Raw genomic sequence first — 18,530 nt, 5'->3', positions numbered from 1 at the left:
GCCCGGCGCGGGGGGGAGGGGAGGTGGGCGCCCCCCCTCCCGCCGGGCGCGGTGCCAGCCTTAACCCGTGCGCGGCCGGACGGGCGCGCGCGGCGGGCGAGGCGGCCTCGGCGAGAAGATGGCGGCCGCCTGCCCCCCCACCCCCCCAAACCTCCACCCCCCCGTCTCGACCCCCCTCCTCTCGGCCGCCTTCGCCCCGCTCCCCGCAAAGCCCGGGCCGCTCCGCCCACCGCGCCCCGCAGCCCGAGTCCCGCAGCCGGCCGAGGGTGGCGGCGGCAGCGCCGGCGGCACGGCGGCACGGCGGGGGGGCGGCACACATGCCCGGATTGTGACGTCCAGTCTGTTGCTGTGGCAACCCCATCCCATCGTTCCGGCAGCGCGACTAGTTAACAGCCGAGAACAAGTTGGGGGGACTAGTCCTGAGCCCCGCGCGCGGGGGGGCGCCCCCGGCGCCCCGGCAGGGGGAGCCGTCGAGGCGCCCGCGCGCCCAGGGACCCGACGGCCGAGCGGGCAGCGGGCACTCGAGCGAGCCCGGCCCGGGGGGAGGCGGCCCCCGCGCACCCCCGGCAGGACCCGGCGCCGCCGGCCGGGAAGGCGCCCTGCCCCGGGGTCCCCGCGCGCGCAGGGGCGGGGTCCCGTGGGCCGCGAGCGGCGAGCTCCGCACTCCGCTCACGTGCGCCGACGAGCTGGTGCGCGGAGAATCCCGCAGCCGGCGCGGCCCTTCAGAAGGAAGATCAGAGAGAAGAAAATGTGGTCTGCGTTTGGGGAAGGGTCGCTCTGGAGACCCGCTCTGATTCCTCCGGAAGAAAGCGTGCAGGCTGGTTCCTCCCCCAGCCCACGGCACCGCGCTCCCACGGCCCACGTGCCCTCTGCCAGACGCCCCTCCGGGCGGGATCCTGTTGAAACACAGCCAGGGCCCCCGGGGTGATGCAGATCCGCGCTCTCTGTGCCCAAAACTCCCGCTCGGAAGCGACACCTGTCGCAGAGCGGTAAGGCGCCTCCGCCACCAGCCCGCGGTGGTTAAAGGTGAAGATGGAGGCCGGAGCCCTCGGGAGCGGGAGCGAGGCTGGAATTGGAAATGAGGGCGGCCAGTCTGGGCTGCGGGAGCTCTTACGGCCACTCTGAGAGGATCAAAGTTTCAGTGGCCCTTAGGACGGTCAGCTCTCCAACCCAAGAAGAGCCAGTAAAGGCAGGGTACCCTCACCTCTCTGCCTGGGGCCAGACACATCTGAGGGAGCCCACTGGAGACCCACGTGGCTGCCTGGGACCCACAGGTTCTGCCTGACTTAGGAAGCAAGAAAGGGTCTGGGCTCTCCTCTCTGGCACCAACCCCTCTGGGCTTGGCAGAACATCTGGCCCATCCTGGCAGGCATTCACCGGGACCCCCTAGCACTGTGACAGCAGCACAAGGGCTCTCCCGGGGGACTTTGGGGAACCAGGTGAGTTGTGACTGCCTGGTGAGGGCTCCCCCAAGCAAGGCCTCTTGGCGAGATGGCCATGATCCAAGCCATGATGAACCCAAGCCGTGACCAGAAGGCCACGGATGGTCTGGGGCCGTTGGAGAGATGTGAAGCACAATTTTCCTCTCCCTTCCCATCCAAATAAATTGCCAGCAAGTCTTCATTCATTCCTGGGCACAGGCAGGTCTGTCCAGCCTCCTGGATCAAAGTGCAGCGTGCCGGGAGTCCCCTTTATCTCCCGGATCACTTTTAAACCACACTAGAGAGAGAGAGGTTGGAAGCATCCCGGGGGGAGGCGGCCTGCAAGGGCGGAGGAAGAGGCAGCAGGGTGGTGGGCTAAGCCAGCAAAGGGCTTCTCCGGTCTAAGGCTGTATTTCCCATCACCGAGCCTCTAGCAGAGGGGACACCAGACCACTGTGCGTTAGCAGGCCCGCCTTGTCCCTGGCAAGGCTGCCTTACTCTCCCCAGACCGCCTGTCTTTCTGAATGTGAACCATCCAAGAAAGACCCCCAAGCACCACCCGAACTGTCCACCCTCAGCAGCCCCGCCCCCGACCCCTCACCCCGTCCCAGATGGCGGGGAAGAGGTCAGGACACTTCCAAAGGTTACCTGTCCCACTGGAGAGAAACACTGACTTCCCGTACCTCCCATCACCAGAAAGCCCCCCCTCCGGCACACACCCTTAACCTTGCGTCCAACGGCCAAGGTGAGGCTGAGACAGTCAGACAACATTCAAGGAAGAACAGTTCCGGCTGCTCAACTTGACAGCAAAGAGTGCAGGTGCCTGAGGTCCCAATCCTCTGTGGCCGTCCCGCCTTGCTCACGGGGGCCTCTCACTCACCCTGCTCGCCGACCAAAAGCGAAACAAAGTGAAGCCCGGAACGGCAGAAACACGTGGATCTGGGACCAGGAATCCCCAGTCAGATTTAAGGGAGAGCTCTGGTCCTGGCCAGACCGTGAACAATAGTGACAATGAGCCCAGAATGTCTGAGGTTAAAAATCCGTCCCTAAAAAGGTGAAAATTCAGTAAATTCTCTGATGCCGAGAACAAGCCCATCCTTAAGGTGTCAGTTTCAGGAGACAAGATGCTCCTGTTGGCTGATCCCAGAGCTTGGAATTGCACTCCAGGGACGATTCAAAATCAAAATATATTTTTTTAAATATACTGGTTATGGAAGCACCAAGGAAAAATTGCTTTTCCAAGAGCAGAGTTACAGGAAGTGGTTATCTTCCGCACACACCCCTAGCCGTCTCCGTCCCTGGGTTACAGGAATTTCTCAGACGCCCCGAGGTCCGTTCTTTACCAACGCGCCCCATCTTGACCACCTGACGGCCCTGTGGAGTCCCTGTCCCCACACTGTTCCCCGCAGGTCAGGACTCTGCCCCAGGGACTGCATCGCAGGCAGGATCCCGCCGTCTTCTGAGGTGAGCAGTAAACATCCCCTAGGAACCAAGGTCTCCCTTGTACGTGGAACCTGTGTCTCAAGACGCGGCCGTGCCCCGGCTGAACCCAGATCACTTGGGTTCCTGGGGCTTCTCAAAAGGCAGACCTCTGGGCCACGGCCCTGAACCTGAGAAGGTGCCTGTGTAAGCCTCAAGTCATCTTACGGCTTCTTTCTGGGTTCTAGGTGTGGGAGCCGCTAACTCAGCTGGTCAGCACAGCATTAAGGCTGTTTTAGTTTGGCCAGAAATAGCCTAGAAAAAAAGAACGTGAATTCTCAGATCCTCCCAAAGATAGGAAAGAGGAAAATGTCTAGATTACAAATTCCTAGTTTTTTGGTCCCTGAGAAAAGCAGCATGAGGGCATCACTTAAAAGGCAGCCCTCCCCCTGCTTCCCTCAACACCACCTCCTTGCTGGGACAGCAGATCCCACCGACCAGGCCTCTTCCTCACCTTCCTCCCTTCCGGAAAGGGAAGGAACCTCCACAGCTCATTACCCCATAGAGACTCCTTACAGCTTAGTCCACAGCTCCAGCAGGACCCGACCCAGGCTCTCCCCAGCTTCTGACCCCAGCCAAGCTTACCACAGGGAGAAGGTCTGTCCCCTTGGTACTCGGGAATCTGTCATCTCCTCAATGACCCACCGCACCTAAGCGTATGCCCCCTCACAGGGAAAGCCTGCACCTCACTCTGCTTCTAACACTTGATGATCTTAGGGCAGAGTCTAGGGCAAAGCCACGGGAAAGACCACGGCACCAAGAGGAAGGGAGCGGAAGGCTGCCAAAGCCCATTTCCGAGCTCCCCTGAGGTTAATGTGGAGCCCAGGGATAGAACCCGTCACCGCCTCACCGGGGTCCTGCTCACCTTCCAAGAAACCAAGTGTCCTCTAAAAAAGGCTGAGGTCTGCTTAGTCCAGAACTTTCTGTAATTTTTATTAATTTGTCTTTTAAAATGTTCGATATGGGACGCCTAGGTGGCTCAGTCGTGAAGCCTCTGCCTTCGGCTCAGGTCATGGTCCCGGGGTCCTGGCATGGAGCCCCACTGTCAGGCTCCCTGCTCAGCGGGGAGCCTGCTTCTCCCTCTCTCACTCCCCCTGCTTGTGTTCCCTCTCTTGCTGTCTTTCTGTCAAATAAAATCTTTAAAAAAAAAAAAAAAAGGAAAAAAAGTCTCAGGAAGAACGTGTGTATGCTCAAACTCCCCCACCTCGCTGCATCCTTCTTAGACCCAAGTGTTTCTCACACCTCAGCCCGGCGTCACCGGTGAGGACGGGAGCCACACATTTCAGCACTCGGCCCTTCCGGAAGAGTCGGGAGGATACACTACTCAGAAAAAAGCACTTTCACTACCGAAAGTCACAGGGAAAGGTGGGTGTCACAGGGAAAGGTGGGTGTCACTGAGGCTTTTGAAAGGAAAACACAAAATACTAAACCTTTAGCTAAGAGATGGTGTCGGTAACCAGAATCAGCTAAGAACGAGCCGGCAGCAGCCCCCTTATTCCACCACCTTTGTGAACGTGCGGCCGGGCCGAGACCCTCCGGGACCCACCCACTCTGCCCGCGCCGGGAGCACTTGCCGTCAGGCAGGCGGGAAGGTCCTGAGTCAGGAGCTAAAAAGGAACGTGGTCTAAACGTGGTCCGGACACAGCCGGTATAATGGATGTGAAGTAATTCAGGTTTCCCAGTACAGAGCCTCCGTCAGAAAAAGTCATGTTTGCGAAGTTGCTCTCTCGGTTCTGGATCGGAACAAATTCTACGTGGACAGTTCAGTCACGACCAACTCCAGAATCTCACCGAAGCACAACGAGAAAGTAAAGAAAGTGGAAATAAAGGACACATTTTCTTCTCAGGCTTAACAAAGACCAAGATCACGGTTGGTAGAGCGATTAGGAGGAAAAACAATGTTGCTGAACAGATTACCATGCCGATCCTTTAAAAAAAACAAAACAAAACAAAAAACCTTCCACAATAAGAGTAGCCATGTGTTAGCCACTTTAATATAAAATGTGATCAAGACTCAATTACAAGAGTTCAAAAAGGCATAGAAGAACCATGAGTTTCAGTTTTATTACAAGTTTTAAAACCTGGAAATAATCTGGGGGGAAAAAAAAAACAAAACACCTTCTATGCTGATTTCCGCCCAGGATTAATATTTTTACAACCAAACTAAAAATCACTACAGGTGAACATCGATGCAACAAACAAGTACAATTTGCAAATCCAGGTCATAAACTTACTAACAAAGTTAATGATCATGGTAAGGGACAGCGCCAGAAACCAGCTGATGCCTCAGTTACACTGGGAAGAAACCTCTCCTCGCCCTAAGGCGGAGAAACACGCAAACAATTCTGCTTCAAGAAATTTGCATAGAAATAGAAAACGCTGGAGCCTTTACTACAAATGAAATTGCAAAGACACACGTTAAATTCAATCCAAGGAGCACCAAATGTCATATTGGAGCAAAGGTAGGGCTCCAACATTTAATTTCCAGCTAGGCAGCTAGCAGAGCCCAAGAATTTCAAGTGGGGAAACTAGCTGTGGACAAACCCTAAAAACACGGCTTCATACACTGCGATTTTAAGACGATGCAGACATTTCTGCAGAATTGTTTAGATTTCAGAAGGGCACCATAAGGCATCAGGGTCTCTTTTCAAACTCGCTCTCAAATCCCCTGGATTTCCAGTTGGCGACAATGACTTTACAACTGCGCAGCCTCTCCCCGATCTCTAGCCTCTGCGCTCGAGGTAACAAAACCCCGACTTTCATCTGGCCCTACTGTCAGTTTGCAGAATGACCTGACATTAAATCCAGCCAAGGCCTAAATGGCGCAGAAGTGGCCGTTCCCTGGGCACGTCAACATTTTTCCTCAACTCCTCAGCACGACCTGGCCCTTGATCGCTTCTCCTTGGCGCCCACCCGGTGCAGAGGCTGCATCCCGGGGAGACGCCCGAGGTCCATCTCCGGAAGCTCAGCTCCAGCTCCCCCTGCTGGGGGCCGAAGCAACAGTTTGTTGCCGAGTCCTAAAAAGTCGTTTACAAATTCAGTTTTGTGTGCGTTTACTTAATTTAAAACCTGGGACTTTTAGAACCACTCCCTACTCTTTTCTGGAAGGTAGGATATGCAGCGGCGCCAAAGGAAATTTTATTTCTACAGGAAGAAAAAGGATTAACATACATAGTCATTGTGTGGGAGTAATTTGTAACCAAAACTTGAAATGCCCCAGCACCCTGCTTTTTTACCAACCCTGCCTCTTTCCTGCAAGAGAACCTCAGATAAGTTGCTGGTTTTGCTCAGCGAACTAGGCGTCCCGGCGTTGGTACACCTGAATCTCTGAGAAAAGCACCAGATAAAACTCCCACTCTGGGAAGTCAAACAGTGACGAACCGAAGGCCGCACATTTCCACTCCTAACCACCTGCTCGAGGTCAAATCCCTGGCAGTTCCCTTACAGGAGCTTCTCTCTATTTTGGTATTCTTACCACAGAAACCTAAACCTTTCAAGCAGGATAAAAGTCTAATTACAAATACGTGAATGGCTGCCCAAGTGAAGCTTTTACTCTGATCTCCAATTTCCTGTTTGAGCCACACTGCAGAGGTACAAGGAAAACCACCATTGTGATTCCTAGATTTTATTTAAAGATTATACAAAATATCCCAGACACAGGAGTTCTAATCCTCGTCCTCCTCCTCCTCCTCGTCCTGGTTGATCTGGAAGTAGCGCAACTCGTAGCTCTCCTTGCTGTTGGCCACCACGCGCAGCCAGTCCCGGAGGTTATTCTTCTTCAAGTACTTTTTGGTCAGATATTTCAAATACCTGCGGAGAAAGGACACTTGAGACTCCACCGCAGGCCCTCTCAGCGCTCTCTGTCACTGCACCTTTCCTGAAACTCACGTATTCAAATCATTACAATTTAGGGGTTTTTGCTGCCATTCAAAAATGGCAGAGATGGGGCGCCTGGGGCTTAAGCATCTGTCTTAGGCTCGGGTCACGGTCCCAGGGTCCTAGGATCGAGCCCCACATGGGGTTCTCCACTGAGCGAGAAGCCTGCTTCTCCCCCTCCCACTGCTTGTGTTCCCTCTCTCACTGTCAAATAAAATAAAATCTTAAAAAATAAAAAATAAACACACAGCAAAGATAAGGCCAAAAGTATCAGCCACTTTCATCTAAACCGGCAATAAAAATGAGAACAGAGAGGGGCGCCTGGGTGGCTCAGTGGTTTAAGCCTCTGCCTTCGGCTCGGGTCATGATCTCAGCGTCCTGGGATCGAGCCCCACATCGGGCTCTCTGCTCAGTGGGGAGCCTGCTTCCTCCTCTCTCTCTGCCTGCCTCTCTGCCTACTTGTGATCTGTCAAATAAGTAAATAAAAAATTTAAAAAAAAAAACATTAAAAAAAATGAGAACAGAGAAGCATCTGTAACAGTTGTCCATTAAACACAGCAATACACCTATAAAGTGATTTTGAGTGTCCACTGGAGAATGGACACCAAGAAACATGATATTTTTAGATATCGTGAGAGTAACTTAACAATTAAGCACACCATCTCAGTATCTTTTTACTGAAGAATCACTGGGCTTCTGAGCTCCAAGTCTTCCACACACATCACACCTCATGGATTCGAACCTCCTTTTGAGGTTGTCCAAATGATCGGGGCTGTTTCTCGGGGCTGCTGTGCACACTCACTTCTATGACGGGATGCTCACTACCCAACTCCCGGGGAAAGGACGCCACCCGGCCCTGCCCTCACTCCAGCACAGCAAGTGAGAGCTCGCAGCGTCCATCTGGCTGCCGTGGCCTGGGAGACGGCCGAGCGGTCACCACAGCAAACTGCTTAAAAAACTCGCTATTTATACACAGGCAGCAACTGGCTTCTGTGTCCGGCATCCCACGACACAAAGCCTACAATCTCGTTTCTTCTCTCGCTTGTTTACTCTTGAGGCCCTGGGGCATCTTCCCAAACCCGTGAGGAAGAGGGAACAGAACCCCAAGCCAACTCACTGCTGAGCAAATTAACCTTTCCAAACCTCAGTTTCTCCCTCTGTGAAATGAGACTCTGGAACTTACCATCTCTCCTGCTATGGGCACTAAAGGAGATGCACAGGCGGACTGACCTATTAGCAAGGACCCAAATATCAATGAACCAACAGACTCACCATCTCCAAGAAATGAACACTGTTCAACAGTGTTGCTTGTCAACAAAGCAATCTTCACAAAGATGTGAAGATCTCAGTTCAATTCTATCCTCTTTTCCCTAAGTAAAAATAAGTCAATTTGGTCATTCCATCTAAAATTTCTGTCATTTACTATTTCTGTCATTTACTATTTCTGCCGTCTAGTATTCAGGTAAGGTGGTTAATTTCAGGTAGTTTTAAACTTTTTCAAAATAGAAGGTTGGGGAACTAGGGAAAAAGCTACAGAAGTTTGGAGATCAGAAAAGGTCCTAAAGCAGGAACACCTAGAACGCTACAAGACAGTCCAACGATCGTCACTGAGAGAGGAGAGCCATGAAGGTCCAGGCCCCAGTCCTCCTGTGCTGGAGATGAACAAGCATCCGTGAGAACAGAAGTAAGGGGTGTTAGGAGCCATTCTTAAACCAGGTTGGTAAGCGTGGAACAGGTCACAGAAGATCACAGCTCCCCCCACCATGACCTCTGTGAAAGCCCAGAGCGTCGCAGGCTTTCTACGCCCTGGAGATCCTACGGTTGCACCAGTCTCTCGTGGTGTCAGATCTCCTGCAGCACAAATAAAAGAACTCGAGGGGCGCCTGGGTGGCTCAGTGGGTTAAGGCCTCTGCCTTCGGCTCGGGTCATGATCTCAGGGTCCTGGGATCGAGCCCCGCATCGGGCTCTCTGCTCAGCTGGGAGCCTGCTTCCCTTCCTCTCTCTCTCTGCCTGCCTCTCTGCCTACTTGTGATCTCTGTCAAATAAATAAAATCCTAAAAAAAAAAAAAAAAAAACTTTACAAATAAAAGAACTCGAGCCAGGAAGAACCAGAAGCCACTCTCTGACTGATAATAATTAAAGCTAAAAGCAAAGGCTGAACTGTCCCCGATCCGTCCTAATACACCTTCCCATTTCCCACCACTTGATTCAGTTTGACTGAAAGTTCCTAAGAATATGCCGGCTCTGGGCTAGGAGCCAGGTATCAACAGGTCCGATTCCTTGTAACCACCGTGGAATACCACTGGCTAAGTGACCTGGGGTCTCCGACTTAGAAAGAAAATGGGCCCGTGGGAATTAAAAGGATGGCTTCCATCTGAACTGAGATCTCAAGGGAGTGCTCACCCAAGGACACTAGCACTTACAGGGAAAGTAAGGAGAATTAAAAATGACCACACACTTATGGTGTAGATTGAATAAAGTAGAGACTGTGGGTCGAGGCTGGACGCCTGAAACTAACACAACACTGCAGGGCGATGACAACGAGAGCTCCTCACTGTGACCTAGAGGCAAAGGAAGGGATATTCTCATTTTTAATACTGTCTAATCAAGTCTGAGCTCTCTACTGTTGAAATCTTTCCCTGTGGAAAACAAAATTTTAAAAAGTTATCAAAAACTGAATGCTTTTGGGGCACCTGGGTGGCTCAGTGAGTTGAGCCTTTGCCTTCGGCTCAGGTCATGATATCAGGGTCCTGGGATCGAGCTTCGCCTTGGGCTCTCTGCGCACCAGGGAGCCTGCTTCGTCGCGACCCCCAACCTGCCTCTCTGCCTACTTGTGATCCCTGTCTGTCAAGTAAATAAATAAAATCTTAAAAAAAAAAAAAAGCTGAATGCTTTTAACCCCCATAACAACATTCATTCATTCACTGCCTCCTTGCACTGGGCCCAACTCTAGGAATTAACAACTACAGGAGACACCGATGACTCTGGGGCAGCAGCACCCCTGTGGGGGGCAGCGGACTCAGCACTAGGGTGCCCGCAGGTCACACTCATCGGTCCCATACCTTTTGGAAAAAGGCACCTCGGAAGTTACAGTGATCTTGCTTTTGCTCCTTTCAATGGTTACCACCCCTCCACCGAGGTTTCCAGCTTTTCCATTCACTTTGATTCTCTCCTGAAGAAACTGCTCCTGTGGAAATCGTCAAGTTGATCAGTTAGTGAGGTGAGCGCCCCACCCCCTCATTACACTACTGCATGTTTTCGTGTTTTTTTTTTTTTTTTTTTTTTAAAAACAGAGAGACACAGTGAGAGAGGGAACACAAGCAGGGGGAGTGGGAGAGGGAGAAGCAGGCCTGCCGAGCAGGGAGCCCAACGTAAGGCTCGACCCCAGGACACTGGGATCATGACCTGAGCTGAAGGCAGACGCTTAACGACTGAGTCACCCATGTTCCCCCGTTTTTATGCTCCTAACACTGAACACAGAATTGTTTTTCAAATGTTTAGTCTTTAAAAAAAAATTATAGCAAATCCTCAGCTACTAATACAAGGTCTGAAATGTAAGAACTTGAAAATGACACTACTTGACTTTATCTCGGTGTAACAAGCATGCACACACCCGACGGCTTCCACACAAGGTCCAATGTGCATCTGTACAAAAGGCTTGACAGAGAAGCCCACGGTAAGACAAGACAGGAGACCTGGGGCCGAACTGTTACCAAGTACCTTCAGCTTCTGAACCTGAGAAGTATAAAGCACTGTCCCCAGCACCACCGGAGGAAGGACGTCTCCAACCTGGACAAGGAGCAACATGCAGAGACCCAAACAACTCTTCACCGGCTCAGGGGCCTGTGCATGCACAGCCTGAGGATAGCAGCCCCGGAGCCCAGAGACACTGGGCCCCCACGGAAGCCCACAGGTCCTGCGCCTGCATGGACTTCAGGGTCTTGCTCAAAAATGAGGACTCTGGGGACGCCTGGGTCGCTCAGTTAGCGGGGCATGCAACTCCTGGTCTCAGCATTTGTGAGTTTGAGCCCCACACTGGGCATAGGAGCCTACTTCTTACAAAAAGAAAGCAAGTAAGATAAATATAGGAATGTTTGCTTCTCTTGCTCTTGCAATGATATGAAGTCCCTCTCAGCCCCAAACCCCTATAACCCTCTATTTAAAAACTCCAACACGGGACACCTGGATGGCTCAGTTGGTTGAGCAGCTGCCTTCGGCTCAGGTCATGATCCCAGCGTCCTGCAATCGAGTCCCACATTGGGCTCCTTGCTCCGCAGGGAGCCTGCTTCTCCCTCCATCTCTGCCAGCCACTCTGTCTGCCTGTGCTCGCGCACTCTCTCTCTCTCTTTGACAAATAAACAAATAAAATCTTTAAATAATAATAATAATAATAAATAAACTCCAACACTGGGGCGCCTGGGTAGCTCAGTCAGCTAAGAATTGGACTCTTGATTTCGGCTCGGGTCATGAGATCTGGCCCCAAGTTGGGCTCTGCACTCAGCGGGGAATGGGCTTGAGGATTTGCTCTCTCCCTCTGCAACCCCTCCCCCCCCCACCCAAGCTCTCAGGAAAAAAATAATTAAATAAATAGGGGAGCCTGGGTGGCACACAGTCTCTTGAGCATCTGACTCTTGGTTTCTGCTCAGGTCATGATCTCAGGGTCCTGGGACAGAGCCCAGCATGGGGCTCCTGGGGCTCCAGGATCAGTGAGGAATCTGCTTGCCCCTCCCCTTCTGCCCCCCTCCAGACTGTGCTCTGACTCTCTCTCTCTCAAACTGATACATAAAGTCTTCAAAAAAAAAAAAAAAATCTTGGGGCACCTGGGTGGCTCAGTGGGTTAAGCCTCTGCCTTCAGCTCAGGTCATGATCTCAGGGTTCTGGGATCCCGTCAGGCTCTCTGCTCAGCAGGGAGCCTGCTTCCCTTCCTCTCTCTCTGCCTGCCTCTCTGCCTACTTGTAATCTCTGTCAAATAAATAAATAAAATCTTTAAAAAAAAAAATCTTTTTAGGACGCCTGGGTGGCTCAGTCGTTATGTGCCTGCCTTCGGCTCAGGTCATGATCCCGGGGTCCTGGGGTCGAGCCCTGCGCTGGGTTCCCTGCTCGGCAGGAGGCCTGCTTCTCCCTCTCCCACTCCTCGTTTGTGTTCCCTCTCTCACTGTCTCTGCCAAATAAATAAAATCTTTAAAAATAAGTAGATAAATCTTTTCCCAAAAATTTTAAAATGAAATTTAAAGAATCTTCCAATACACCGTATGTTAAGTGAGCATAGGGTAGAGTGACTAGGTCAGAAATCCTGACTTTTGCATCTGAGACTCATAAATGGCTCAAGTTTTTTATCCTCTGGAAACTTCTAGAAGGAAAAACAATCACATAAACAGGCGAGTGTAGAGAAGGGAGAGGGAAAGGACACCAGCACAGGGCCATCACAGACACAAACTGGAAGAAGCCACGAAGGTTAGGAAGGAAAAGAGGCACCAGAGGAAAGTAAGAAGTCACTGCACAGAGGAGAGACTACAGAGCCAATTCCGGGACTTCCTATGGGACAGGGACACACAAGAGGTCACCGGAATTCCGCTCAGGGGAATCAGTGGCCACAGGCTGAGTTAGGTTTTCACCTGAAATCACTCCTGTTGTACTGCTACTACCTTGGCGAGGAGGAGGCTCTGCACCAGAGTCTGAGCCCCAGCGTGGCCACAGAACAGGCAGAGTCGACTGCCAATACCTTGCTGCAGTCAAAATGCGGCCACGAGGCTACTTTTTCTTTTCTTTTTTTTTGAAGGGGGGGGGGAAGGTTTATTTTATCAGAGAGCCTCTGAAGGCACCTGGTTTCTGTTGAATATTTTTTTTTCTTTTTTGGAAGGAGAAAAAAAAAGTTTATTTTATCGAGGCTAGTTTTTCTAGATGTAACTGAGATACAAGAATATCGGGGAATGAGCCCAAATATGGGGACAAAGTACCAGTACCGAGCAGTGTGCGGAAAAAACAAGCTCCAAGTACGAGTCAGCAAGCAGGATATTTTAACATGAACACTGCAGCTCTGATGTCCAAGACAGGAAGCTTGAAGAAACGCTGCCATCTGTCCCGCAGTCAGGCCCGGGGGAGGCACCCCTTGTCCCATGTGGATCAGGGCCCCATACTTATGTTTAAACACACCAAAGTGCGAAGGGGGCACACTGATCTAGGGGAGTTCGTGGTTTCCTGGGAACTTGTAAGTAGAATCATTTTTGGAAACAAAAGGAAAGATGGAGAAGAAAACAGGTGGTTCTCTAGCGCTGATGTCTCCTCCTCACCACTGACACACATGAGAGAAAGCCAGACTTCAAAACAAGTAACTAGGGGCACCTGGGTGGCTCAGTGGGTTAAAGCCTCTGCCTTCGGCTCAGGTCATGGTCTCAGATCCTGGGATCGAGCCCCACATCGGGCTCTCTACTCGGCAGGGAGCCTGCTCCCCCCCCCCCCGCCTACTTGTGATCTCTCTCTGTCAAATAAATAAAATCTTTTTAAAAAACCAAACAAACAAGTAACCAGCCCAAGTTCCAAGGTTGCGCATGGAGCCAGAACCTCAGGGCTGCCTACAAGCCTGAGACCGGAAATGTGCTCCGGCAGGTTTTCTCAGCAACATCCCAGAAGGTTCATCACTGTCCTGAGTGGTGTCAAGGGTGTCACTTACAAAATTGGCGGCATCCATGATTCCATCTTCTACAGGGTGGGTACAATCAAGGGTAAACTTCAGAACTTGCTTCTTTTTTTTGCCCCCCTTCGCCACAAGCTTTTTCTAAGAAGGTACACAAAAGATAAAGAGATGAAGGCACAATCAGTCCCCCCTCCCCCAACCACCAAAAAGTGAACAAAACCCAAAAATGCCTGAAATGGAAAAGCCCATACAAACGCAAAACCCGTGGAACTGTGGCCCCTTGCAGGGCAGCCACCCAAGAGACCCGCCCAGACACTCTGGGCTCTGCCCGAGAGCGGCCAAGGGCAATACCCCAGAGGCTGCTCTATGTGCTTTGGGACCTGGACTCATGCCCTTTTGAAGGAAACCTCATTCTGGCACTCTTGACCCATTTACACTTTCCAGCCTCCCCAATCTCTATGGGCAGGAAGGTCTGTGATCTTACAAACCGCAATAAAAGGAACATTCCCTTTTATTTACCATAAAACTTCCAAAATGAAGTTTCAAGAAATATCACTCACTTTACTCCAGGATTAGGGCAGGCATACAAATGCCTTGCAAACCTGAAACAATTCTGATCTGGAATGAGGACTTGTCCTAACTCCAGACGAAGGTCCAGACCCATGTAAACGGTTCTCCCTTAATCCTCTCCCACCTACCTTCTCGGAAAAGCACAATGGGAACCACTTGTCCTAGCAACACATCTATCTCAGTTGGGAGAAGATAAGGCTAAAACTAAAAATTAGTTCTAATTCTAATCCATAACCTCTAATTCATAATCCTCTAATGTAGAAGGTCCTAATCACAACACAACTGTCAACTTCTGGGTTTTGACTTAAACCATCGGTCCGAGCACATCCTACAGGGATCCAGTTCCCTGACTCTCAACAAGCTTCTATCAGTCTTCCCCTCTACAAACTCCAACATCTGTATAACCTTACCTGCTCACGTATTCCTCCACTCTAAAACGCCCCACAGACTCTAAAAAGACTTCCAGGAACACATCTTGTCTCCCTTCCTGTTCAACAGAATTTCATCTGAGATTTGACTGGGTCAACTTTCCAAACATTTAGCTACTGCAAACATCACTGGCACCTTTTCAAGACGTCTCTTCCTAGTAACCATCAAAAGGGATGCTCTAAGACCTAGCCCGGGACATGCACCACCAGCCCATGAAACACCTGCCCACGACGGGCTCCATGCCCCCCGCCGAGGTTTGAAACCGAAGGCGCACAAATGCACGGGCACTAAAAACCTGCACAGGCAGAAAGAGTAAGGTGAACCGAAAATGTTAACAAGGGTGTCCCAGCAGAGAAAGGAGGGCAAGAGCGCGACTCGCTCACGCAACCTGCACAAGGACGGCGAGCTGCAGGTGGATGACATGAGGGCGCCGCACGGCCCGGTCCCCGCCCGGCTGGAACTGAATGGAGCTGGGCCTTGCCCTAGACGCAACAGGGCCCGTACAGGTGCGCCCCGAGGATCTAACTCCCCCCACGGACGCTGCGCGGATCCTCAAACCCAAGCCTCTCTCTGAAAACAAGCCGGCCAGGCCACCTTCCCCCTGGTCCCCGAGTCCCGGACGTAGGCCTACCGGATGCGCGACTCCCGAGGGGAGCCGGTCCCCTACCTCCTCCCCGCCCTCCGCCCAGGTAAGCAGGCCCAGACCCTGGATGCCTCACGCCGGCCGGGCTCCCAGGGGCCCTCGCCGGCCCAGGCCGCAGCCGGGGCGCTCCAGCTCCCCGCTGGCCGTAGCCAGAGGCCCGAGCCTGAGCCGCGGCCTCCGAGAGCTCCCGGGCTCCTCTCGCGCCCCAGGCCGCGGCCTCCTCCGCCCACAACGTGCTGGGCCCCGGGGCGGCCCTGGCCCGCTCCAGCCGGCCTGCCAGCCCAGCCCCAGCCGGACTCTGCAGAGCGTCGTCCCGTGCGAGCCGAGCAGGAGCCGGGCCAGCGAGGCCCACGTGCCTGCCTCAGAGCCGAGGCCTCACGCGGAGCCATACTAACCACGGGCGCCATGGCGGCTGCGGCGGCAGAAAGGGAGGTGGGCGCACTACGCAGACGCAAAGAGCCGGCAGCGCGCAGAGCACGCAGGGCTCAGGCCGTACCAATCGCTCTGCCACGCCCCTCGGCCGCCACCGCCTCGCCCTGTTCCGTACGATCGGGGAGCGATTGCTTTTCCCGAATGCAAGCCCGTCCTCTCGCCGGCGGGGGGAGTGGGGCGGGGAGGAAGGAGGCCGGTGGCCTGTCCCACTGAGATCGGAGGGGGGCAGCTAGGCTGGATGAGCCCAAAGAGAAATGAAGGGGTTCGCTCTACTTTTTGAAAGTTTTGGAAAGAGAAAAGAAATAAGGAAATCACGAAACCCTGTGTCATCAGCTAGAGGAATGGGAATCGAACCCGCCGACTTGGGGACGTGAGGCCTTGCTGGTCCTGAGGTGCTAATGCCCGAGAGCACTTCGGCTTCTTCCTACCTGAAGTGCCCAGCCTTGAAGCGGGGGCCCAGGGGCCGCGTGTCCCGGGGCCAGCCCTGCTTGCTGCGCTCCGGTGCGCTCTCCGGTTGGACCCCTTCGCCCTCTCGAAGGCCAGCCGCCCACCCTCCCAGCCCTGTCACCGCCTAGGACTCCAGCTCGTGCCTTCCCGTTCCCGGTTCCAAATATTCTCGTGCGGCGCTTCTCAAGCTGCCTTGTGGGCAGGAATCACCTGGGATCTCCTCGAAACGCAGACTCCAGTTCCGTGGGTCTCAGTGGCTGGAGATTCTGCACTGCCCACAAGCTCCTCGGAGATGCTGCCGGTGGGGGGCCTCCAGGCACCCCACGTGGAGTCGCCGGGGTCTTCACCCTTTGCCTGGGCTGTTTCCCACCCACCCTCGCCCCTTCTCGTCCTTACCAGTTACATCCTGGGGTCCTTTGTTGTCACCCGCACTCATTGCAGGTGTCCTCCGCTCACCTGGCTGCAGTGTCCTCACCTGGGGGAAACACCACACTGACTGGTCTGGGTTTAAACTCCGGCCCTTTGTGCCCGTTGACCTAGTGCCAAACCATCCTGCTCCTCTCGCCTGCAAACCGCATTCCTGCTTTGCCAACGACTGCTGTTCCTCTGTCATCCTGTTTGCTTCCGATTGTTCCTCTTCTGTCAATGTCACCCACTCTTGCTTCTTCATCCTGGTAGAGGCCTTGGGTGGAACATTCCAGAAACAGTAACTGAATCCAGTTTGCAATTACTCTAACACTTATAGAACCAGTCAGTCTCCTTTCCTCGGAGACCCCAGCCCAACCCAGCCACATGCCCCCCCCCCCAAGATATCAACTCCCTGGGGCCCCTGCTTTAAGCTTCGCATTTGATAAAACCCCCCTACGAGTGGTTCCTGCCTTTGCTACTGTCCTTATTTCACCTGTTCCATGAGCTGGTTCACCAGCCTTTGTACCTACTTGACAATCCCTGACATTAAATTCTATTAAAGGGGCGCCTGGGTGGCTCAGTGGGTTAAGCCTCTGCCTTCGGCTCAGGTCATGATCTCAGGGTCCTGGGATCGAGCCCTGCATCGGGCTCTCTGCTCAGCAGGGAGCCTGCTTCTCCCTCTCTCTCTGCCTGCCTCTCTGCCTACTTGTGATCTCTGTCTGTCAAATAAATAAATAATATCTTTTAAAAAAATTTCTATTAAAAATTGGTGTGCTTGGGGCGCCTGGGTGGCTCAGTGGTTTAAGCCGCTGCCTTCGGCTCAGGTCATGATCTCAGGGTCCTGGGATCGAGTCCCACATCGGGCTCTCTGCTTGGCAGGGAGCCTGCTTCCCTCTCTCACTCTCTCTGCCTGCCTCTCTGCCTGCTTGTGATCTCTCTCTCTCTGTCAAATAAAATAAATAAAATCTTAAAAAAAAAAAAAAATTGGTGTGCTTTCTCCTGGCACACCAAGCTCCTAATCCCAGCAAGCCCTTGCAGCTGCCTGATAACCCTAATGTCCTCTCCTAATGTCCTAATGTCCTCTCCTATTCCCCACTCGTGAGAATGCCAGCCCGCCTTCCCCAGCCTTCCTCTTGGCTGGTGACTTCCATTGCTCTTTCTTTGGAAACACAGAAGCAATCCAAAAAGAATATTCAGGTATTCCCACATCTAACCACCCAGCAGCATCAACGTACCCCCCACCCCCACCCCATCCCCTGTTACCCTGCAACAAGAGCCCTTGTTCCCACAGAAGACCAGCCAGACACTTGGGGATTAACCATTCTTTAATATCTCCTATCTTAAAAAAAAAAAAAAAAAAAAAAAGGCAATCTCTTGACGTCCTAACATTCCCATGGGTTACCACCCCTTCTCCTTTCTCCCTGCTATGGTCTGAATGCATCCCCCCAAAATTCATAGTGGAAGCCCCAATCCCCCAAAGTGATGGTGGCTTCCACTCCCCCTGGACTCCTGACACGTTCAACCGAAGGCCTCCTTGGTATCTCAAGTCTAGAATGTCAAGTAGGCCATCCCCACCCCCACAGCCTCACTCTACCCCTCACCCTTCTCCCCACGCTGGGACCCATGCCCCTTACCCCACCCCTTCCGTCCTCAACCCCGCTCCAACCCCAAGTTCCTGCGTCTCCACACACATCGGTCTACTTTGCTTTGCTTGATGTTTATTCCGGCTTCTGGGGCCTTGTACCTGTTGTTCCCTCTGCTCTGAATGCTTCTTCGTGGCTTTGCCTGTGTCTGATTTCTTCTCATCCTGCAAGGTCTTGGGCTCGGTGCCCCTCTCTGCCCATGATTACCTAGTGTGCCCTCCCAGCTGCCCTCCTTCACATCATCCTGATGATTTTCTTTGGAGCATTTAGCACAGTCTGTCATTACCGTACTTGTCGATTTGTATACTTGGGCAAGCTTGGCTGCTGTGTTCCCTCCTATGTGTATGGCCTATGGATCTGCTCCGTAACAGATGAAGAGGGGCGCCTGGGTGGCTCAGTGGGTTAAAGCCTCTGCCTTCGGCTCTGGTCGTGGTTCCGGGGTCCTGGGATCGAGCCCTGCATCAGACTCTGCTTAGCGGGGAACCTGCTTCCTTCTCTTTCTCTCTCTGCCTACTTGTGATCTCTGTCTGTCAAATAAATAAATACAA

General features: G+C 52.8%; 1 protein-coding gene across 1 annotated transcript; it reads right to left on the bottom strand.

Moving 5' to 3' along the window:
- Positions 1 to 6,509: 6,509 nt before the first annotated feature.
- On the bottom strand, positions 6,510 to 15,517 carry RPL22 (ribosomal protein L22). Its single transcript, XM_080801252.1, has 4 exons — positions 15,448 to 15,517; positions 13,447 to 13,551; positions 9,839 to 9,963; positions 6,510 to 6,710 (listed from the first exon to the last, which is right to left on the bottom strand). Exons 1-4 carry the CDS (start codon positions 15,457 to 15,459, stop codon positions 6,566 to 6,568), a joined length of 387 nt encoding a protein of 128 aa, XP_080657378.1. The 5' UTR covers positions 15,460 to 15,517; the 3' UTR covers positions 6,510 to 6,565.
- Positions 15,518 to 18,530: the final 3,013 nt, after the last annotated feature.

The sequence above is a fragment of the Martes martes genome (assembly GCF_963455335.1).
Source record: "Martes martes genome assembly, chromosome: 4".
NCBI classification, from domain to species: Eukaryota; Metazoa; Chordata; class Mammalia; order Carnivora; family Mustelidae; genus Martes; species Martes martes.
This window is presented reverse-complemented; position numbering and strand designations above follow the sequence as displayed.